Source organism: Armigeres subalbatus, chromosome 3, assembly GCF_024139115.2.
Source record: "Armigeres subalbatus isolate Guangzhou_Male chromosome 3, GZ_Asu_2, whole genome shotgun sequence".
In the NCBI taxonomy this organism is placed as follows: domain Eukaryota; kingdom Metazoa; phylum Arthropoda; class Insecta; order Diptera; family Culicidae; genus Armigeres; species Armigeres subalbatus.
In genome coordinates, this window is record NC_085141.1 from 385,905,297 (window position 1) to 385,930,065 (window position 24,769).

Here is a 24,769-nt window from a genome sequence, read left to right on the forward strand (position 1 = left end):
AAAGACACATAAATACCACTAATTGCAGCTTATCCACGGAGATTGAGATTGAAGAAAATATTTTATTACCCACAGACACGTCAAATGTCAAAGAGGCGTTCTACCTTGAAAGGGAGAGGGGAGATTGTGTGAAATTTTAGATTCCAATGTTGTATATTGCAGTTAAATGCTCCCTTGGTTTCAAATGTTTTTAGTAGTCCTGGTCAATCTCGGAGCAGAAACTTCGGATGGTATCACAACCGGGGATGCCAGATTTCCATAGAATGTGTATAGAAACCTTACTTTAGATTTATATTAATCGAGAAATATGATTGCTATATCCTAATTGTCTTTGAACGGATTAAATTGATTGAGAATCAATATAGCAAACTTGAAGTGTCCGGAAATTGAAGCATAATTGTCGGCATTTGAAGCATCCCTTATACTGTGTCCGATTTCAAGCAAGCGATGTTTAATGTTTTCGATTATATTAGCTATTTCTGTGCATACAAATGTCATTTTCACTACACTACAGCAAATTTGATAAGTTAATCATGAGGTGTGTTATCACTCAGTGTAAAGTACTTATTTCCGTTTGAAATATTGAACTGAAAATTCAGCAGTGCTTAGGTGTCCGGACTTCGAGTCAAAACGGTAACTAAAACTTAACACAATTTTAACATATTGTGATCTTTATAACTTATTTAGATACAATTTTGTTCTTAGTAGCTACTTACTTCAAATGTTGTAACAGGAGTTTAACATAATAAGATTAAAAAATGCTTAATACCGAATTAACAGTAGTAGCAATTAAAATAGATAGCAAAGTCTACTGCCATAGATATCACAAACGCTGATATAATTTGAAAAGTTGTCTAATTGTAATGTTCTTAGTATCATGTTCTGAAAAATATTCTTGTTCAGAAAAAAACTAATATTTCTAAATGTTGATCACAATCTGGAGACCTATCACAACCTGTAACTGCACAGTAAACAATATATTTTGTATCTGATTCTGTTATAAGTTTCTAACAAAATATGTTATTTTATGATAAAATTGTAACAAAATTTGATAGTGTTTTGATTCGAGTAGTGTAATTTTTGATAGAAATTTAGATATTTTAACAACATCCTGCACCATATTTCTAACAAATTTTGTTATAAAAATGTTGTATAACAGAATAACATCTTCTTCTTCTTCTTCTTCTTCTTCTTCTTCTTCTTCTTCTTCTTCTTATTATTATTATTGGCATCACATCCACACACTGGGACAGAGCCGCCTCGCAGCTTAGTGTTCATTAGCACTTCCACAGATTAACTGCAGGTTTCGCCAGGTTACCATTTTTGCATTCGTATATCGAGGCGCACGATGATACCTCTCCTGATAACGCTGCCTCGAGATTCTGCGCGTATGCAGTGGCGATATCAGGTTGCTTCAGTCGCTCTAGGTCGTACCGCGGCGGCCGTCGATACCGAACATTTTGATGACGGATAGTTTTGGGCGCAGTTTAACCATCACCAGATAGTGGTCACAGTCGATGTTAGCGCACGATATGTTCTGACGTCGATAATGTCGGAGAAGTGGCGTCCATCAATCAGAACGTGGTTGGAAAGTTCAATCAATTAGTCAGCGAAATCAATTAGTCGTAGGCCTTTTCGTTTGTCAGCGGTGAGCGCTGAAACTCCTTCTCTTAGCCAACTGAGGGTTCAAATCTGTTATGATGATTTTGACGTCATCGCTTGGGCAGCTGTCGTACTCACGTTCCAGCTGCGCGTATAATGCGTACTCTTTCATCATCATGCTTCCAGAGTGGGCTATGGATGTTGATTATGCTGAAGTTGAAAAACCGTCCTTTCATCCTCAACCTGCAAATTCTCTCATTGTTCGGACACCAGCCGATCACGCGCCTTTGTATATCGCCCACTATGAAATCTATCCCATGGTTGCCGCAGCTCTGATAGATGGTACTCTTAACGTTCGAACCATTGATCCTTCCAACAAACCTCCTACAGCGTTTTGATGCCGAATCAACGGTCCTGAGCAGATCGGTGAGTATGCGTTTGTCCAGATGAAGGAGATTTACAGTTCAACGAACCGATTTCCAATCGCTAGTCCCTTATCGTCGCAGTCTTCGCCGATTGTTTCTGGTCTACTCGCTAGTTGATAATTCGTTACGCGAGTTTTTGGACGGCTTGCAGGGCCTGAACACAAACCCCTTAAATTTCCGGTGGACATGATGCACAAGTTCACTGATAGTTCCTCGGACGATGAACAGCCCACCCTAACCGGAGAACAGACGCTGTGTTAGCCACTCAGACGCTCAGAAGATTTGCACCTCCAGAGAAGCAAACCCCTTCCTTATCAGAATACGACCATAGTTCATACCGGGTTGGTTACCGATCTTCCCTAAGGTTGCTCGTATCCGATCAGCGCCAGAGGAGGTAGGGATAGGAGTTGCTGGTAAGGCTAAGAACCGTGAGATGGGTCTATTTCATTTCTTCAGGTACGCGAAGTACCAATAATGGTACGCTTTACCCAGCATTTGCCGTGCCTGTGCCGCAAAAAAGTTTTTCATTTAAAGGTCATCGAGAAAAAGCCAATCAAACGCAATTAATAAACCCTATTTGTACCTTCTCTTCTTCTTATTAGCATTACATCCCACACTGGGACAGACGCATCGCAGCTATGTTCCTAAGCACTTCCACAGTTATTAACTGCGAGGTTTCGCAGGTTACATTTTGCATTCGATATCATGAGGCTAATGATAATACTTTTATGCTCAGGGAAGTCAATATTCAATCCGAAAATTGCCTAGACGGCACGGAATCAAACCCAGCACCCTCAGATGGTCTTTAGCAATACGTAACTGAACGAAGCGATAAAGCTAGTTTTACGAACTTGTTTTTTTTTACAAAAGTGTGAATGTTTAAAAAAAATGCATTTGAAGATAGCCACTTACTAGAAACTGAAGGCAAATTTTGCTACTTATGTAAAATTAATAAAGTGATACCATTTACAATATGTGTATAAATTAATATTGATAAGCTTAGAGCAAGCAATGTTCCTTTTGGGGTGTAGCAACTAAAATCTAATGAAATTGTAACTATGATTGCTTATTACGAATCATTTGATTTCAATTAACTTAATTGATAAACAGTTATTTAACATCATTTCAGCATGTCCGGCAATCGAAGCAATCGTAAAAACTTGCCTCGAAGTCCGGACATACAAAAAAATGTAATAAAAATTAAAAAGCTATGAATTCCCAAGCCATTTCTCTTATTCATGACAAAGAGCACTATCATACTATGTTAATAAATTACTAATATCCCTTGCAAATGATAGAATATAGAAAATATGAGCTTAGTTTCTCTAATGTTGAGTCTTAAACTACATTCAAGAAAAACGAAATTCACCGTTGATTATGACATGCTTTCAACTTTTACTCCTAATTTTCAAGTTTTCACCACAGATCACGGATTACTTACATTTGTTAAAATGGTTTTAAGTCCAAGAATCGTTCCCTGCATTGCTTACCCAAGAAATACTTGTTGAGATGGTAAATAAAGTTGAATAACAATTGAAGTGTCCGGCTTTCGAAGCGTCCGGCAATTCGAAGCGAAACGGTATGCTCTTCTAGTCGGGATCATCTTGACGGACGAACGTGTGGTGATCGAAAGGTGGAAGCAGCACTACGAGGAACATTTGAATGGCGCTGAGAGTACAGGCAGTGAAAGTCAAGGCAGCAGAGGAGATGACTACGTCAGTTCAGCGGACGATGGAAGCCAACCAGCCCCCACATTGAGGGAAGTTACACCCATCAGAGAATGCATGATTTTATGACAATCTGCATGAATTCCATACACAGATTGCATTAAGCTGAGGCCCATGCACAGATTACATTAAGTCAATATAGCAAGCCATTGCATTAAGTCTCTGGTCACGACAAAAAAATGCTAGGTATGTGTTTGTGTCTACAAAGAATTTATTTTTAAACTTCCGTCGAGGAACGATGCTTTATACATACTTCGCTAACCTTATTTTGCTTACAAATTAATTTAATCGAAAACGAGAATTGAACCTAAGCCCTCCACCAAGCCTAGCGCATTTCGACTGACACGCTATCCATCTGGACTATACACCAGATGAGAGAAGCAGTGATAGAAGACTATCATAATCCTCGTTCTGTATTATAATCACAAGTAGAAGGGTAATAGAGATAGCAAACGGTGATGTTAGTGGAATTGGTATTATGCTTATCTGCGTCCTTGCCCACCATCAAGTTGAACGGAGTCGGAAGATTGTATGAGTCAAAGTTGTACTCCTGTACACGATGCTTTTATTTGTTGCTAGAGGAGCCAACGAGAGACGTTAAGATGTATTGATCGAAACCAAATAAACCGATTTAATGCAACGAGTTGGCGTAACGAATATAACATTCTCTGAGCGGTTTGCATGCGAGATTTGATACAAAACGCTTAATGCAAAGAATGTCACAACTTTTTGTTTTGCGTGTAAGGATGCCATCCAACAGCTAAAGACCAATAAAGCAGCTGGTAAGGATGGTATCGGAGCTGAGCTCATCAAGCTGGGCCCGGAAAAGCTGGTCACTAGCCTGCACAATCTGATTGTCAGAATCTGAGAAACTGAACTGGTACCGGAGGAGTGGAAGTAAAGGGTCATATGCCTCATGTACAAAAAAAGCGACAAGCTGGAGTGCGAGCACTTTCGAGTGATCACCATCCTTAATGCCGCCTACAAAGTGATATCCCTGATCATCTTCCGTCGTCTGTCACCAATAGTGAATGAGTTCGTCAGAAGTTATCAAGTCGGCTTCGTTAACGGCCCCTTCGAAAACGGAACAGATCTTAACTGTACGGCAAATCCTTCAAAAATGCCGTGGATACTAAATTCTAAAGCACCATCTGTTCATCGATTTCAAGGCGGCATACGACAGTATAGACCGCGTAGAGCTATGGAAAATTATGGACGAGAACAGCTTCCCTGGGAAGATTAGGAGACTGATTAAAGGAACGATGGATGGTGTGCAAAACTGTGTGAAGGTTTCTGTCGAACACTCTAGTTCGTTCAAATCGTGCTGGGGACTACGACTTTCTAGCCTGTTGTTCAACATTGCGCCAGAAAATGAAATGCGGAGAGCCGGTGTAACAGCCGAGGTACGATTTTCTACAGGTCCAGTCAATTTTGGCCAAACATCTGAAAAGTTGACAGTAATTATCACCCGCTTGAAACGTGAAGCAACAAAAGTTGGACTGGTGGTGAATGCATCATGCTAGACCTTCGAGGTGGTCGATTAATTTGTCTACCTGGATCCTTGCTAAGGGCAGATAATTATGTTAGTCGTGAAATACGAAGGCGCATGGTCTGTGAAAGTCGGGTCTACTACGTGCTCCAGAAGAAACTGCGATCAAAAATGATTTACCACCGTACCAAATGTATCATGTAAAAAACGCTAATAAGACCGTTAGTTCTCTTCTCTACGGACATAAAATTGGACCATGCTCGAGGAGGACTTGCAAGTATTTGAGAGACGGGTGCTTAGGACCATCTTTGGCGGTGTGCAAGAAGACGGTGTGTGGCGGCAAAGGATGAACCACGAGCTCGCCCAGCTCTATGAAGAAACCAGTATCCCGAAGGTATCTAAAGACGGAAGGGTACGATGGGCAGGGCATGTTGCAAAAATGCCGGACAGCAACCCTGCAAAAATGTCGCTTCCGATCCAGCAGGTACAAGACGGCGTGGAGCGCAGCGAGCTAGACCTGTACGCCGCCGCGCCACGCCACGGCCGCCGACATTTAGACAGGACAACAAAATTTAACCTTTTGCGGGTCCTCAGAACCAATTGATGTGTCTTCAGTTGATTTTGGCTCGCTGAATCCGAATCTGTTCTCAGAACACGTCCAAATTTTAAGATATAGCTAGATGAATACCGCAAATTTGAAGAAATTGCCATTTTTCGAAGGACTGTTATGTAGTATATAAACATATTTTAAGGTCAATCAATACCCGAAATGGTATAAACACATTTGATCTAATTATTTTTTATCAGATATTTTGCACGTTACAGTTTTTTCTATTCGGTTTTCTCGAATTTAAGTTAAATGAATTTAATTGAAAAATGTTCCATGCAAGTCCGTTTAAAAAATTTGCATGCAAACGCCACCTCCGCCAGTTGGAAGCCACCAAAAACACAACAACATGCGGGCAGAGGTACATACTGGGATATGAGTAGCAGTAGCAGTAGCAGAGTACTGGGATATGAAAATGTGGAATGAAATATGTATAAAGATACTAGTCAGTTTGAAAATATATGTTTCATTCGACTTTCAATAAAATATCCATTATTTATCATTTTATGCTCAACACTTCTCCTCCTCTTAAAATGTTATTCTGCTCGATATTCGGTTGTTTTGTATTGACGTAGGATTACGTCCTTCGGGAAGATAGGTGGGTCATTTTGTAGATTCAAATCTGAGACCGTCACGAAAAGTAGTCAGGAAGTATGGGAAATCTTCGATCAATCTACTTCCAATGACCACACATAATCTATTATCATGTTGCAATTGTGCTGTGCTTTGTTCCGTTGTGGAGAAAGTGGATCCTTAGCAACATATTAAACGGAAGGCTTTCAGATACTTGATTAAAGTTTGTTTGTTTGTTTTTAATCAATGCTTAGATTGCACAGCTGATTGTTTGTCCTCATCCTACACAAAAAAGTATTGTTTAACATTGAGGTCGAATAATCTGCACAATTAATTGAATAGTCTGCAGCATTAGGTTGGCAGTAATGCGTACGGCTCGCCGAAACCTGGAAAAAAATCCATTTTCCTCACAAAAGAAGCTTTCTAAATATAGATGCTTTCCCTGGTAGAATATAGTGCGAACATCCTGATCTTGAAAGTTCCTTTCTTTTAATCAGCAAGGAAATAGAACAAATTAAAATCCTCTACCAGATCCTTCAAGCCACATTGACTCGGAAAATAATTTGTAACTTAAACATTTTGTAACTTTATCGTAAATCTTCCTATTCATGTCTTTGTTTTGTAATTTGTTAAATTAGAGAAACATCAGAATACAGAATTGGCGGATCAACCTACCATATGCTCGGGTAACTGATGTTTTGCTGTTTTAAAGATATGCAACTGCAATAACGGTAATAACGGTGCTTCCATCTTTTTGAACGAACTTAATGCCGTACAGCAGGAAGCCTGTAACATGTTGAACAACATACAGGTGGAGTAGAGTCCAATTTTTTTTCTGGCGCCTAACTTTGCGTCTTAGCACATTACAAAGCTTGATAGAACTAGTGAACTTTTTCCCGTTTCACTGTCATAAGCTGACCACAGATAAAAAAATGCTTTAGGACTTTTGCAACGTTCATGCAGCATTAAAAAAACCCACGCGCAAGTAGTTCACGTTTTCCGGTTTCTGTTGCGTAGCCGTGCATCGCTTCAGCTTGTATGCAATCATACACAAGGAAGATCGAATACAACTTAACGATTCGTTGATTGATTTTGCTGATTGATAGTTTTTCCGCCCAAATTTCTATCATAGGAATATTGTAATAATCATAAATAGCATGAATAATCAAAATATATAGAACTGCGTACAGTTCTCGTACTTGATGTATTCGAATGAACATAATAAAGGACCTTCAATTGGCAGTAAATACATCATATCACTTGAGCAATTATTGACAATTGATCGTGCCAGAGGAAATACAACATCATATTTACATTCGATAGAACTTACTTGTATGAAAACATTTTATTTATTTGCTTGGACAAACTATTATATTGAATTATGGTTACTTTCCTCTCAAAACCGTTAACAGAAAATAATCAGGCTTGTATACAAGTTTCTGAAGGTGGCTTACATAAAACACATTTTTAAATAACTTGCACTTACTAAAATTGTAGATTGATCACTCTTATTATGTTTGGCTTGCTCAAAATTCACCACATTTCGAAAGATTAAATGTGTGTGGTTTTGGGTGCCATTTCGTTCGCGTGTTGAACGTGATTGTATCGAAAGCGACTGTGTTCCCGGACAGAAGCCATGAACAGTATATCAGAACATGATATGGACTTGATTGATATAAGAGATAAAAAAACTGGCAAAAAAATCAAAAAATTGCACTGAAATATCATTTAAATATCATGTTATGCTACGAATATGAACAAACTAAAGGCACATGATATTGATCACTTCTTACAAATATTATAACTTGATCTCCTCATGATATTTCAGTGCAAAATATTGATATTGTCGCCTGATTTTTTATCTCTTATATCAATCATGTCCACATCTCATCTTGATATCTATTTAACATTTGATGTTATTGAGCTATTTTCGTCTACTCGGGTTTAAATTGCAAATTGCAATTAATAGAGTAAGATCAGCGGCATATATAACAAAGGGTCGTTTTTCTAGGTGCGTATTGCGCTATTTACAGTGGTAGTTTGATCATTCGGTCTGTTTTAATATAAATGTTCTGTTAGAAAATAGCAGTACGAATCATGATCCTATGATTCGAAATCCATCCACAGTAGACAGATTTCGATTCAGGAGGTGTTGTTTTTGTTCGTAATTTTATTGGTTTTTCAATACCTTTAATGCAATACAGTGCAGCGCACAAAAAATAAAGGTCTTATGCAGTTAGATCAACGACAAATGTTCTATTTACATTCGATTTGTATTTTCTAGAGACTTTTTCATATGCTGAAGTGCTTAGGGGTACGGGTTTCGATGCACCACGGTATCATTGTGTTAGCCTCGTGATATGCGAATGAAGAAATTGTAACTTGGCTTCTGGAGCTGGGGCACGATGGGGCACGTGACCCCCAATTGATTTTTTTTTTTCAATTTTCGATTTATTTTGATAAAGAATTCCCAAAGAAATTTCTTGGTTTTCTTGAAATAATTTCCGAAGGAAGTCCTGGAGGAAGCTCTGAAGGAATACATGAAGAAAAATCATAAAGTCTTGAGGAATTTCCGGATTTATCTTCGTAGTAATTTCTGTAGGGTTTTCCGAAGGAATCCTGGAGATAACTCCGAAGCAATTTCTGTAGGGTTTTCCGAAAGAATCCCTGAAGAAAATTCCGAAGGAATTCTTGGAGGAATGTCCAAAGAAATTCTTTAAGAAATATAAGAATGTCGCTAAGGAGTTGCTTTGGAAATTGCTCAAGGAATTGGAACGAAGATATCTGAAAATTCGTTCCAGAATTTTGGAAGGAAATTTCGGAGGAAATTCCGAAGGAATTACTAGATAAACTTCCGAAGGAATGGAATGTCTCATGGAATACTTGAAAAAATCCAGTATAATTGTAAACAAAATGTGGAAAATTTTTTTTTCAGAAATTATTAATAGTATGTTTGTATGTATGTAGTTATCCACCATTTTGCCTTGAGTCTTGCTCTCTATACGGCTCCACCCAATAGTACAGTCCAAATCATTTACCATTCTGCTTTCAATGCACTGCTGTATGAAGGGGAAAACACGGAGGTGACGGACCCGTAATTAGAAACACTTCCGTGAAGCCCACGGGATAGAGAGAATCTCCTTTCTACAGTGTAATCCAACATACCAATAAATAGATTCAGTAAGAAGTAAAAGAAGTAATTTTCATAGAAATTCCTGAAAGGAACTTTTTGAGAAATTTTGGAAAGAAATACCAAAATATATTTTCAATGGAATTCTTGGAGGAAGTTTTGAAGGAATTCATTTTGGAAATTTATTTTTAAAATTTATTTTTTGAATTTTCAAAGGAATATCTTGAGAAATTTTCAAATGAATCTTTGGATTTATATCCGCAGTACTTTCCAATGTAGTTATGTGCTGTGATCCTAGTGGAGGATGTAATGTAAACTTTTGTACGCCTTAAGGCATGACGCCTCCGCCGGTGTTAGAATGGCCTTTCGCCGCCTCCATTCATCAATACTTCGGCGCACAGGTCTACAACGTGCGAGGTGTGATTACCAAGTACAGAACAACTTGGCGAGCATTGGCCTTATTCGAGGATGGACAGCCCAAGTAACATTCATACAGCTCTTTGGCATTCGATGTTATTTATTAGGGTTTTATTACGGCAATAGGATTGCTTTCCAGTTTTGATAAAGCATTTACCACGCCTGAATTATGATCCATCTTCAAGCTGTTGCCAAAACCTTTTGTGACAGGTTGTAAATTTCAAATACTATGACGTTTTAAATATGAATTTATTAGGGCAGTCCATGCTTTGATTAAACCCGTCTGGGAAATACCATCAAAACTCTTTGATGTTTGTTCAGTTTGTCATGACTTAAAGTCGTTTTGTTACTATAAAAGTTACTTTCTGCTTTAAATCAGATCAATTGGTATTTGTGCTTGCTACACAAAGAGTCTTATAAAATACAAACTCTGCAGCTCTAAAAAATCAAATCCAAAAAAGTGGGAAAGTGAAAGCAGTAAGAGCTTCATTATTGCGAAAGAAATAGCTCTGAAACATCACCACGCTGCTCGCTTACTCATAATATGCATGCTCACAAATTTTCAGCTTTATAAATCAACTTGATATCGAAATATTCATTTCCGAAATAGCGAGGTGACAAACTTCAAAGAACAAAAGATAGAGGAAAAACACGGTGCGTAGACCCGCTCCAGTCGCTATAAAAGTTTCACTTTTCCACTCTTCTAACAGTGCACTATTGTCCAGGATACAGATTTACGCGGAAAGATGGATTTTACGCCAAAACTATATTTTTTAGAAAAAACTGTTGTTCTACAAAATTGTTCGAAATAGTAAGGCCATCATTATGGTTCTACCAAAAAATAGGGTGGCCCATCATATAAAAAAAATTAGAAAATATTTTTTTTATTTCTCAGAATGATGACATCTTATGTTCTACAAAGTTGTAGCGCAGCTAATTCCAATCAATTTTGCTGAAAAACTTTTTCTGTAGCTCTTAAGTTGGCTGATTTAGAGCAATTTTACCTAATTGGATTAGGGTGTACCTCAAAAAAACAGTATTTTTGATCTAATTTTTTTGTTTCAGATTTCTCAAAAAAGTCGTCTTCAGGTGACTTTTAGAGCTCAAAAAAATGCAACTTTTGATGGGTAAATATGCACAATATCTTTTTCCGATCAAAAGTTATAATCATTTTTCTGTCAAAATTACATTTTTTTCATAAGTTGATATCTCCGATTAGGGCAGACCAAAAAAATATGTTATGATTTAAGAAATAATTTTTAAAACGGGGTTTACTGCGGGTGCGTAAGTTATATCGTAGTTTCGCATCATATGACACAATAAATTTCATTTGGCACCAAAATTTGAAACATCATAAATCACATCTGCTTTGATTATTTTTATTTTTTTTTTTTTATTTTCCATCAAGAATTGAGTCGGAAATTCCTTCAGGAAGTTCTTCGAAAATCTGTTTCGAAAACCCACCAGGAATTAATTTGGACATTCATCCAGGGATTTCTTCAGAAACTCTTCCGGAAAGGTTTTTGTAATTTTTTTTCAGATATGAACTCTTAAAGGAATTTTAGTAGAAATGCAAGAAGTTCTAAAAAAAATTCCAGAGGAAAATTTTCTAAGTGAAACCAAAAATATCTTCCTTGAGTTTCCAAAGAAATTCTTTGAGGAATTACTGGAAAGAAATTTTTGAAGGAATTTAAAAAAAATTAAATCAAATTCCGAAGGATTTCTCCCGAATGTATTCCTAAAACAGTGTCCATTGGTATTCCTTTAAAAAAAGATTAAAGGATTTTCCATGGGTATTTTCTAAAGAATTTTCAAAGGAATTCCTAAACAAAAAGTTTTCGAATGAATTAATTTATTATAAAAAGACTCCGTGGAGGAATTAACGAAGCAATCCCTAAAGTAATTTCCAAATAAATTCCTGAAGGAACTTTTGGAAAATTTTTGGAAAGAATTTTCAATAGAATTCTTTGAGGAAGTTCTTTAGGAATTCATTATGGAAATTCTAATTTAATTCTTAGAATTTCTTTTTCAAATTTTCAGAGAAATATCTTGAGGAATTTCCAACTGAATCTCTGGATTTATATCCGGAATACTTTCCAACGAACTTATGTGCTGTGATCCTAGTGGAGGATAAATCTTTTTTGTAGAGATACAAGCTATAATAGCTATTAGGATGTTCACCCCATCAGTCTCACTGTAGCTAGACATTCCACAAAAATCTTAAAATTCATAAAAGCACGATATGCCTTGTTCTTCACGCCAAACATTTCTTACGGTTTTAAAATGGCCGGTGTTAAAATGGCCTTACGCTGCCTCCGTTCACAAATACTTCGGCGCACAGGTCTACAGCGCGCGAGGTGGGATTACCAAGTGCAGAACAACACGGGGAGTACATATACGCATTCGAACCGTGTATTGTGCCGTCAAATTGTTGATTCAGTGTTATCTGTTCAGATGTAAGCTAAATAAATGAATATCTGGATAAGTAAAATTTGTATCTCACCTTTAGGTTTTTATTTATTTTCAGACTAAGGCCAGAATGACCTGTGCAGTGCATGAAAATCTTCTTCATTCAGCTCGGTCCATGGCTGCACGTCTTCAACAGCGCAGTTTGCGGAGAGTCCGCATACCGTCTTTCACCTGATCGAGCCACCTTGCTCACTGCGCACCTCGACTTCTTGTCCCCGTCGGATCGTTGACGAGAATCATTTTCACCGGATTACCGCATCATCGACATTGTGGCTACGTTCCCGGCCTACCGTAGTCGTCCGATTTTCACAGTGTGAACGATGGATGGTTCTCTCAACAGCTGATGCAACTTGTGGTTCATTCTGCTCCTTCAACCATAGATGGTACACAGCACTTTCCTTTCGAAAACTCCAAGTGGTCCACCACAAGCAACGTCCAGGCCTCGTGTCCGTAGAGATCTACCGGTCTAATGAGCGTTTTGTAAATAGTCAGTTTGGTATGCCAGCGAACTCTATTCGATAGGATCGTCTTGCGGAGTTCAAAGTATGTACGATTTGGTGCCACGATGCGTTTTTGGATTTCTCTGCTAGTTTCGAAGAAACACGGATTCGGCAACCACCTTGATTTCGTCACCACCGATACAAACTCGATACAAACCACTAGGATGCCAAACATTGTCCTCTCTTGAGCCTCTTTCTATCATGTACTTCGTCTTTGACGTGTTGATGACTAGTCCAATTCACTTTGCTTCAGTCAGATGTAGGTTCCTTCCATCTTCTCAAAATTACGTACCGTGATATCAATGTCGTCGGCGAAACCAAATAACTGAATGGACTTCGTGAAAATCGTACCACTCGTGTCAATCCCTGCCCTTCGTATCATTCCCTCCAAAGCGATATTGAATAAAGGCCTGAAAGACCATCACCTTCCGTAGTCGTCTGCGTGTTTCGAAGGGACTCGAGAAACACCATTAGGCGGAGTTGTAGAAAAACCTTCGCACTAGAAGTCCACCATACAACATATTTTGAAATTCAGTTTCTGGAATGTGTTATTGACAAACTACTAAATGATCGAACGCAAATTACTGAGTGATCGTTAACATCCTTGGTTGGAAGTAGAACAAAATATATTCCATCAATCCAAGTTAGTTTCTAGTGCTTTATTATTTTTTCGAAAAATATGTGTTTTTTGGTTTTGTGCGATTATTGAGTAATTTTTCAATATACAGGAACATCGCTGAATATATTTTTGTACCATAAGGTAGCCCAATTGAGACAAGCGAGATGAAGGTGTAAGGAAAAATGGTTTGCTGCAATCTTTGTCTGTTAAAATAGGATCTATATGCATTACGGAACAAAGCTTGATTATGGGTTTTGAACATTTTATTTTTTAAAATTTTTGTTCTTATTATAAAAGTCTTTCTTTCATGGAACATATCCTTAAAACGATTTAAGCTGAGAAAGATCCATGGGATCCATATATTCCGAAACAGAAATACGATACCAAATAAATTAATCAGACACTCCCTGCATACCTTGACTGCTGCGCAATAAGAAATGGAAGCAAAAAATATCCTATTGTGACAAACCTACTTATCACGACCGATAAAACTCATTCATCACCGAAAGGGGTGGTTCATTTTCGCCATAAACTACCGCACTATTTTTCCCAGCTTTTTTGCAACATAAGTCCCATTCCTACCTTATTCAAACAACAACTCATTCTGATGCAAATGCATTCCCATTCAAAGCACCTTACAATACAAAATATTTCCTACGTTCGACGTTCTTCCTTTTTTAGATTCTCAAGATTCATAACTTGGAACTGCTGCACCAGCGCTAAATGAAGAGTCTTTCACCGGTCCCCTTTCCTTTCATTCCAATCATCGAAAATAAGAAAGAAGTTCCCAACAATGAAAATGTATATTCGAGATTTTTCTTTCTAGCGTCCTATTCTAATAGATTTTTTTCCCTTTGATAAAACCATTATTTTCCGTCCTGCAACCCGCGAGAAAAGAAATGCTTTCTTCCACCGTATTTGCCCATTTGCAATAATACAATAAAATTTGAGCGCACTCGCATTCATCCCTCCCGATCGGCTTTCACGGCGAAACGGGAGCTGACTTGCGCACGGTGGGTTATTCTCAGACATATGGGCGGACAAAAATCGTCTTACCATTTTCTTTGCCTTACAAGAATATCGTAAGCAAATATCTGCCTTTATGTTATGCATTAATTGAGGGTCAAATTACTTGATCAAATTTTATCCCAAAATAAATAGAAATTACCAGGATGGACAAAAATTTTGATCTGAGGAATGATAAAATTTTTTCCTAATTTTGCTCTCACGCCATCACATTGTGCCGCGCGCGTATTGTTCGGGAATGTAAATTACAACGCGTTCCTGTAAATTCCCCTGCAGCCCGAAACAAGTTTAATGAAATTGAAAACGCTTAATGCGTTCACTGGACGGAACACAATGGCCTTTTTGCTTTCTTTTCCCAGGCGATGGGAGGATATCTCCCGGCATGGTATCAAATGGCTCTTTATCCCCTTGTCGGTTTTTTTTTTTCATGCTCATCGGGATATCTCAGTAGAATGAACTGAAGGCGCGGGGTGACCACTCGTTGCTGGTCGCGACATCGCGAGATATATCGCGAGCGGGTTGATTTGAATACCCCTTTTTTCTTGGGATCCGCTACTCAATAAATTGCATCCTGTTGTGCTTGAATCCTTTCTTGTGGCCATTGCCCTCGGGATTGCGGACCTTTGTTGCTTTTCGAACGGGTTCTCGACATCCATACCCACGTGATGCAGTTCACATTGTTCGAGCTTGGGTAAACTGGCGGCTATCGGTGTGCTCGGTTATGTAAGGTGAGGCAGATTGCCAAATCTTGCGCTCTAGGTGAATTGTGTAATACCACAGCAATTCATCAGGATAGCGTGAAAAAATGTGGGCATTGTGAGGAATTTTCGTTCACATTTCGTTGCAGGAAAGACAGGGCAGCACAGTGATGTGCGTAGTAAATTGACAACAGTAGTGTCATTCCTTTCAGCGTGATGCACGTTTCCTCACAATTTTCTATTTATTGTTCTTGGTAGCAGATATCAACAGAAAGAAGGCTCTATGTAGGTAATACACAAATATAAATTGTATGATCATATAGCCAATAAAGTCTGTAGATAACTTGCAGACATCCGCTGACAACTAGCTGAGAAAATATATCGGATGGCAATTGATTGACTGGGTTGACATGATACTCCATAGTGGAGATAGATGCAGTTCCAGAGCTGAATGACTTCAAATTGTCTGCTGTATGGTGCAACGCAGCAAAAGTTTCTTGCAGGTGAAACAATTCTAACCGAACTCCGGAAGGAATTCTATCCGAATTCCGGAAGGAATTCTAACCGAATTCCGGAAGGAATTCTATCCGAATTCCGGAAGGAATTCTATCCGAATTCCGGAAGGAATTCTATCCGAATTCCGGAAGGAATTCTATCCGAATTCCGGAAGGAATTCTATCCGAATTCCGGAAGGAAGTCTATCCGAATTCCGGAAGGAATTCTATCCGAATTCCGGAAGGAATTCTATCCGAATTCCGGAAAGAATTCTATCCGAATTCCGGAAGGAATTCTATCCGAATTCCGGAAGGAATTCTATCCGAATTCCGAAAGGAATTCTATCCGAATTCCGGAAGGAATGCTATCCGAATTCCGGAAGGAATTCTATCCGAATTCCGGAAGGAATTCTATCCGGATTCCGGAAGGAATTCTATCCGAATTCCGGAAGGAATTCTATCCGAATTCCGGAAGGAATTCTATCCGGATTCCGGAAAGAATTCTATCCGAATTCCGGAAAGAATTCTATCCAAATTCCGGAAGGAATTCTATCCGAATTCCGGAAGGAATTCTATCCGAATTCCGGAAGGAATTCTATCCGAATTCCGGAAGGAATTCTATCCGAATTCCGGAAGGAATTCTATCCGAATTCCGGAAGGAATTCTATCCGAATTCCGGAAGGAATTCTATCCGAATTCCGGAAGGAATTCTATCCGAATTCCGCAAGGAATTCTATCCGAATTCCGGAAGGAATTCTATCCGAATTCCGGAAGGTATTCTATCCGAATTCCGAAAGGAATTCTATCCGAATTCCGGAAGGTATTCTATCCGAATTCCGAAAGGAATTCTATCCGAATTCCGGAAGGAATTCTATCCGAAATCCGGAAGGAATTCTATCCGAATTCCGGAAGGAATTCTATCCAAATTTCGGAAGGAATTCTATCCGAATTCCGGAAGGAATTCTATCCGAATTCCGGAAGGAATTCTATCCGAATTCCGGAAGGAATTCTATCCGAATTCCGGAAGGAATTCTATCCGAATTCCGGAAGGAATTCTATCCGAATTCCGGAAGGAATTCTATCCGAATTCCGGAAGGAATTCTATCCGAATTCCGGAAGGAAGTCTATCCGAATTCCGGAAGGAAGTCTATCCGAATTCCGGAAGGAATTCTATCTGAATTCCGGAAGGAATTCTATCCGAATTCCGGAAAGAATTCTATCCGAATTCCGAAAGGAATTCTATCCGAATTCAGGAAGGAATTCTATCCGGTAGAATTCTATTCGAATTCCGGGAGGAATTCTAGTCGAATTCTAAACAAATTCCGGAAGGAATTCTAACCGAACTCCTGAAGAAATTCTAACCGAATTCCGGAAGGAATTCTTACCGAATTCCGGAAGAATTCTAACCGAATTCCGGAAGGAATCCTAACCGAATTCCGGAAGGAATTCTAACCGAATTCCGGAAGGAATTCTAACCGAATTCCGGAAGGAATTCTAACCGAATTCCGGAAGGAATTCTAACCGAATTCCGGAAGGAATTCTAACCGAATTCCGGAAGGAATTCTAACCGAATTCCGGAAGGAATTCTAACCGAATTCCGGAAGGAATTCTAACCGAATTCCGGAAGGAATTCTAACCGAATTCCGGAAGGAATTCTAACCGAATTCCGGAAAGAATTCTAACCGAATTCCTGAAGGAATTCTAACCGATTTCCGAAAGAAATTCTAACTGAATTCCGGAAGGATTTCTTATCGAGAATTCCGGAAGGAATTCTAATCGAACTCCTGAAGAAATTCTAACCGAATTCCGGAAGGAATTCTTACCGAATTCCGGAAGGAATTCTTACCGAATTCCGGAAGAATTCTAACCGAATTCCGGAAGGAATTCTAACCGAATTCCGGAAGGAATTCTAACCGAATTCCGGAAGGAATTCTAACCGAATTCCGGAAGGAATTCTAACCGAATTCCGGAAGGAATTCTAACCGAATTCCGGAAGGAATTCTAACCGAATTCCGGAAGGAATTCTATCCGAATTCCGGAAGGAATTCTATCCGAATTCCGGAAGGAATTCTAACCGAATTCCGGAAGAAATTCTAACCGAATTCCGGAAGGAATTCTAACCGAATTCCGGAAGGAATTCTAACCGAATTCCGGAAGGAATTCAAACTGAATTCCGGAAGGATTTCTTATCGAGAATTCCGGAAGGAATTCTAACCGAATTCCGGAAGGAATTCTATCCGAATTCCGGAAGGAATTCTATCCGAATTCCGGAAGGAATTCTATCCGAATTCCGGAAGGAATTCTATCCGAATTCCGGAAGGAATTCTAACCGAATTCCGGAAGGAATTCTATCCGAATTCCGGAAGGAATTCTATCCGAATTCCGGAAGGAATTCTATCCGAATTCCGGAAGGAATTCTATCCGAATTCCGGAAGGAATTCTATCCGAATTCCGGAAGGAATTCTAACCGAATTCCGGAAGGAATTCTAACCGAATTCCGGAAGGAATTCTAAACAAATTCCGGAAGGAATTCTAACCGAACTCCTGAAGAAATTCTAACCGAATTCCGGAAGGAATTCTAACCGAATTCCGGAAGGAATTCTAACCGAATTCCGGAAGGAATTCTAACCGAATTCCGGAAGGAATTTTAACCGAATTCCGGAAGGAATTCTAACCGAATTCCGGAAGGAATTCTAACCGAATTCCGGAAGGAATTCTAAACAAATTCCGGAAAGAATTCTAACCGAACTCCTGAAGAAATTCTAACCGAATTCCGGAAGGAATTCTAACCGAATTCCGGAAGGAATTCTAACCGAATTCCGGAAGGAATTTTAACCGAATTCCGGAAGAAATTCTAACCGAATTCCGGAAGGAATTCTAACCGAATTCCGGAAGGAATTCTAACCGAACTCCGAAAGAAATTCCAACTGAATTCCGGAAGGATTTCTTATCGAGAATTCCGGAAGGAATTCTAACCGAATTCCGGAAGGAATTCTATCCGAATTCCGGAAGGAATTCTATCCGAATTCCGGAAGGAATTCTATCCGAATTCCGGAAGGAATTCTATCCGAATTCCGGAAGGAATTCTATCCGAATTCCGGAAGGAATTCTATCCGAATTCCGGAAGGAATTCTATCCGAATTCCGGAAGGAATTCTATCCGAATTCCGGAAGGAATTCTAACCGAATTCCGGAAGGAATTCTAACCGAATTCCGGAAGGAATTCTAACCGAATTCCGGAAGGAATTCTAACCGAATTCCGGAAGGAATTCTAACCGAACTCCTGAAGAAATTCTAACCGAATTCCGGAAGGAATTCTAACCGAATTCCGGAAGGAATTCTAACCGAATTCCGGAAGGAATTCTATCCGAATTCCGGAAGGAATTCTAACCGAATTCCGGAAGGAATTCTAACCGAATTCCGGAAGGAATTCTAACCGAATTCCGGAAGGAATTCTAACCGAATTCCGGAAGGAATTCTAACCGAATTCCGGAAGGAATTCTAACCGAATTCCGGAAGGAATTCTAACCGAATTCCGGAAGGAATTCTAACCGAATTCCGGAAGGAATTCTAACCGAATTCCGGAAGGAATTCTAACCGAGTTCCGGAAGGAATTCTAACCGAATTCCGGAAGGAATTCTAACCGAATTCCGGAAGGAATTCTAACCGAATTCCGGAAGGAATTCTAACCGAATTCCGGAAGGAATTCTAACCGAGTTCCGGAAGGAATTCTAACCGAATTCCGGAAGGAATTCTATCCGAATTCCGGAAGGAATTCTAACCGAATTCCGGAAGGAATTGAAACCGAATTCCGGAGGGAATTCTAACCGAATTTCGGAAAGAATTCTAACCGAATTCCGGAAGGAATTCTAACCGAATTCCGGAAGGAATTCTGACCGAATTCCAGAAGGAATTCTAACTGGATTCCGGAAGGAATTCTAACCGAATTCCGGAAGGAACTCTATTCGAATTCCGGAAGAAATTCTATCCGAGTTCCGGAAGGAATCAATCTGAATTCCAAAGGGAATTCCATCTTAATTCCGGAAGGAATTCTATCAGAACTCCGGAAGGGATCCTCACCGAATTCCGGAAAGAATTCAATCCGAATTTAGTAAGAAATTCCATCCGAATTTTGGAGGGAATGCTGTCCGTATTCCCTAAGGAATGTTGTCCTTATCCCGGGAGAAATTTGATTCAAATTACGGAAGGAATTTTCTCCGAATTCCGGAAGCAGTTTGCTCTGAGTTTTGAAAGAAGTTGACTTCGAATTCCCAAATAAATTCGCTGCAAATATCGGAAGGATTCCGCTTCGTATTCCCGCCCCGTATTCGCCTACTTTCGAAATGAATTTTCTCCGAATTATGATTAAATTTATCTGCGAATTATGGAGGAAGTTGCCTCCTAACTTCGGGAGAAAATGCGGAAGGATTTTTCTTGTTATTCTGAAAGAAATGTAGTCCGAATTCTTTAAGTATTTTTTTCCGCATTCTGGAATGCTATCCGTGTTCCAAAAGGAATGTCGTATAAATTTTAGAAGTGATTCTCTTTAAATTCCGTGAGGAATTTCTTCCTAAAATCCTGAAAGAACTCTGTTCATATTCGGGAATACATTTTATTCCTATTCTGTATGGAATTCTATCCGATTTCCCAAAGAAATTCTCTCTTAATTTTGGAAGAAAATATGTCCTCCGGGAGGAACTTCATCCAAATTTCGGAAGGAATTCTCTTCTTTTTCTGAAAGGAATTCTCGTCTAATTTCGGAAGGAGCTCGCTTCAAATTGGTATGAGCCTCAGAAAGTTCGGTTCACAAATCTTTCAGCTAGTGAGGCATTCCGTCACACATCCACACATTGTTAGAGTTCTAATAATTTCACTGTTGGAAAAGAAGGATTGTCATTTGCGAGTGTAACCTATCCAAGATGAACAGATTGAATAGCTGTATACTTTCCATGGTAGCTGGGAAGGTTCATCGTTGAAGATTATTCTGCAACAAGTTGTTAAAGGCGGCTGAGTTTGATTCACTTTTTTTTTTCGAGAATGGTGGCAATGCATAGAAATCAATGCAAAAATACGATCTATTCCCCTAAAGTGCTTTTTTTTTACCCTTCTTATGTGATTTTTTCAATACATTTTACGATGCACGAGAAAGGCATAATCTCCGCTAGGTCGATTAATCTGGGTTTTTATTTGAAAATTACTTCGTCGAGCTTGGTGTTGTGCATTAAGGTTGCTAGTGAATGTGCATCTGCGCCGCCGGAGCAACTTGATTAGATCATTTTCTCACCACCCCAATAATCAGATCTACGTTAGTTCGATCTCTTCGCTATCCATAATGTTCACATGGAGCTTAGCAACAGCTTACAGTTACATTGAGACGCAAAGCGCCGACCTGCTTCATTCTCCGGAGCCAGGCCTATCGAGCTGAGGTCAGAAATGATTCCGACTTAAAGTACATCTTTATGATATAATGTCGGATCGGTCAGATCGTCGTTTCTAAAGAACAAACGTTTCAGTCGAATATTTTTAAAGTATGTATCAACGGGATCGTACTTGTTCAGGAAGTCCATGAACATCGAAGAATCGAATTTGATCAGCTCCTTCTAAGCCTCCCCTAGCCCTTCCTTTTTTATGCGAATGGGCAAAACATTGCTGAATGAAAAGGTAAGATTGCTGGTTGGAATGATCGAAACTGTAGAATCTTTTATTGTGGGAAATGCTTCTCAATATTTGGAGTGAGCTGGCATAAGACCCTTCAAGCAGAATTTGCATGTTTCTTATAAATAATTATAAGAATATCAGACCCTGACCGTAAGGTAAGTAAAGTATCTAAAGTTTTAGTCTGTTATCTATCAGAAATTGATTCAATAAACCCAGTAGTAATGGATGCCTTTCTATTTCAACAACAGGGAAGCTATTTCCTGCACAAACATACGAGCCTTGTACAGAATTAATGAAGTTGCACGCCCCTTGAATACATCACTGTAAATTCTGTGAAAAGGTATTCCTGTAACCTGAGACTTAACGAAGGCAAATGTTTTCCCCCTGCGGCCACGGTAAATGGTGTCGATTAGATAAGGGAAAAGATTCACGTAGAGAAGGCTGCAGAACGCCGTACGGTACCGAATGCAGACCAACAAGTTTGGTCACTTTCTTTGACCGGTTTGATTGCATAAGATTTTGATGTGATCAAATGCACCAGTATCCATGAATAATGGTAAACAGGCTTTGTTCGTTCTGAATGTGGTGAAACTTTCCTGGCAGCAAGATTGAAACGAATGCAAATGATACCGAAGGATAAAAGGCGATTCCTAACAACGTTTGGGGAATAAATTGTTCAACATTGAATCACTTGCTTTCAGTCCATGCGTATCAAAGAAGAAAAGTTTTCTCCAACCAGCAGCAGCCGGGCAGGATCAACTTTGATAATAGACCTGCTTCGGATGAAATGTGTCCTCTGTGAATGAAGCGTATCGGCACGAAAAAGAAACCGGCTCTGCATCCAATCTCGCAACCTATTTTCTCATGGAAAAACTTCTTTTTATAGACAATAGCGAAAAGTTTCCCGTTTTATTTTGACAAAGTCAACACTACCAGGAAGGCAAAAAACAACGCATTGAAATTGATCTCTTCACTTTTGCTGATGGGGTGCGCGAGCTGCTGCAAACAACTTTATCGAACTGATGCTCTTGCCACCCAATCCGCCCGGAGCCGGTCCAGCGGCACATTTGATTAGGGCCGTATCAAAATCCATTTCAATAGACGAAAAATAGGGTTTTCAAATGTCTATTATTAATGGTAAGTTTAAATTGTCGTTTGAACATTATTGTACATGATTTTTGCAAAAACTTGATGATTTCATAAAAATAAATATTTGTCAATTTGATTCAATTATGTCATAAAAAAATCATCACTTCCAAAATCCGCCTCTGCATTCGATAGTGCTCCGTCTTCCAAGAATAGTTTCCTCATTTCATCAACTACACCGTGTTCTCTTGATTGCCCAAAGGGAATGAGGCACTTTGCCGAATTCCCAAAGTAAACCAAACTTCTTTTGCAGATCGTCAACGTGGCGTGGTGGCGCGGTGACGACGCAGTGGGACGACCAGAATGCGGAAGTGCCGCACATCCGTCGAACAACGTCCCGGACCGAGTCGATTATGGGGAGTGCGATAAATTGGAACAATGGATCTACGAGTACGGCAGGAAATCGCGTATGCATCCTCGCTGGCGAGTAAAGTACGTTTGATAGAATGATGCTGCTTTGGGGCAGGAGGGGACCAACTTTCCAAAGTTAAGCCACTTGAGATTTTTTCCCATTGTTGAGATGCGAGAGGGATACAGAAAAGATTAAATAAAAAAAGAAAGAGCCATCAAGGGGATATCGTTCCGAGTGAGCTCGCACATCCAAGTCAGTCAACTGGTCTACCGTAGTTAGAGTGTCTTGTAGTCCGCAGGCGAATTGAGTTCCATAAAGTATGCTCCGAATCCTATTTCAATGGTTGTTACTTTGTTTGGCTCAGATAAATGTGCTTGTTCAAAGGCAAGCAGCAATGTGTTCAGCAAGATTGTATTTAGTTCTTCATTTTCTCGTATACTAGATAAAGCGCAATCTAAGAACACGTTGAAATCAAGTCTACTTCCCTGTTGTAATATTTTATTTATAACATATAGAGTTTCCATTTCCCGGCTATTTTTGTTGTCCCGGGATTCGGGATGAATTTGTTCGTATATCCCGGGAAATCCCGGGATCCCGGGATTTTTCAATGTTTCCTTAGAAAACTTATTTTTTTATTATAAAAGAATTTAATTCAATGTTCAGAGGTAAAGTTCATATTTTAGAAAGGCCAGATAATACAGATGTCAAATTGGAACTCAATTCAATTCTATTTTTAATCGATTCTTTCGAAAAATAAAACGATTTCAAGAAACAAATAAGATTCACGTTTTTCTCGGAAGGTAGAGTTCCCCTCTTGGAATATATGATCGTAGAGTCCGAGAAGAAGGGTTCACTGGCGGTTGAAGTCGGCTTAACTGTTTGCATTGTTTTGAATATGCATTGGGTTTAGACAGTTGCTGGGATTGCATTTAATACCCTAGTGACGAAAGATGGAAGATGCGCAGTAGAATCGTACTAGGCCCATAACCCATTGGAGATATGAGACCCCTCTTACAAAGAAAACACAATACTAGAGTATCCTCCAACTACTAATTGATACTTTTGCCAAGATCTGCAGCTCTTCCTAATCTTGAACAGATCGCTTCCCAATCTTAATGTTAATCTTTAATTTATCGTTATCGCCGTTTGTTGCGATAAAGATGAATCAACTCAATTATTATCGGAGTTCGATGATTTAACGTAAATTAACTCGATAATTTAACGATAATGGGGTTAATAGATTACGCGATTAAAGTTGGTATACAATTTTGACAGAAGCCGAGAATTGGACAAATTGATTGCAAACTGTGAACCAGAGTTGATTTTGATCGAAGCGATACACCAAAATATTAGGCAGAGCATCGGGGTTGGACCACTTGTACTTGCGCATGTGCTGGAAAGATTGTTGTACGAACGTCGATTGGAAGGACATGAATTGGATCAAGAATTGTTTTGGAGGCAAGAAGCTCAGGAAGACTGACTCAGTGTTGGGCGGCGCGAGGGGATTAGCAAGGCGAATATCAGCTAGTGTACACAACCTCGCTGTAGACGGAAAATGGGTAGAAAGCAGGCGCCAAATAGATGTAGCTGATCTTGTACTGTAGATACTTGTCATTTAATTAATAGAGAGCTGTAGCTGCTGGAAAAAGTATCAGACGTAGCCCTCCATTGAGTGGTATAGGGGAATCTATTATTTTTTTTGAGGGTGTCTCCGATATTTTCATGTCTGTTCCTCTTTTACTAATTTAATAATAAGATGATATCGATTGTGCATAACAAAAAACTTTGGCTCCGTATACATATACATGCCTGAGCCTACCAATTAAACGAACTTGAAA

General features: G+C 39.2%; 1 protein-coding gene across 1 annotated transcript in view; it reads left to right on the forward strand.

Annotated features, from left to right (window-relative positions):
- Positions 1–5,016: 5,016 nt before the first annotated feature.
- The window catches only part of LOC134222958 (uncharacterized), a 33,231-nt gene continuing 13,478 nt past the window's right edge, over positions 5,017–24,769 (forward strand). Inside the window, exons 1-2 of the mRNA XM_062702099.1 lie at positions 5,017–5,157; positions 22,833–22,986. Of these exons, the coding sequence (XP_062558083.1) occupies positions 5,017–5,157; positions 22,833–22,986 (295 nt within the window). The remainder of the gene's footprint in view (positions 5,158–22,832; positions 22,987–24,769) is intronic.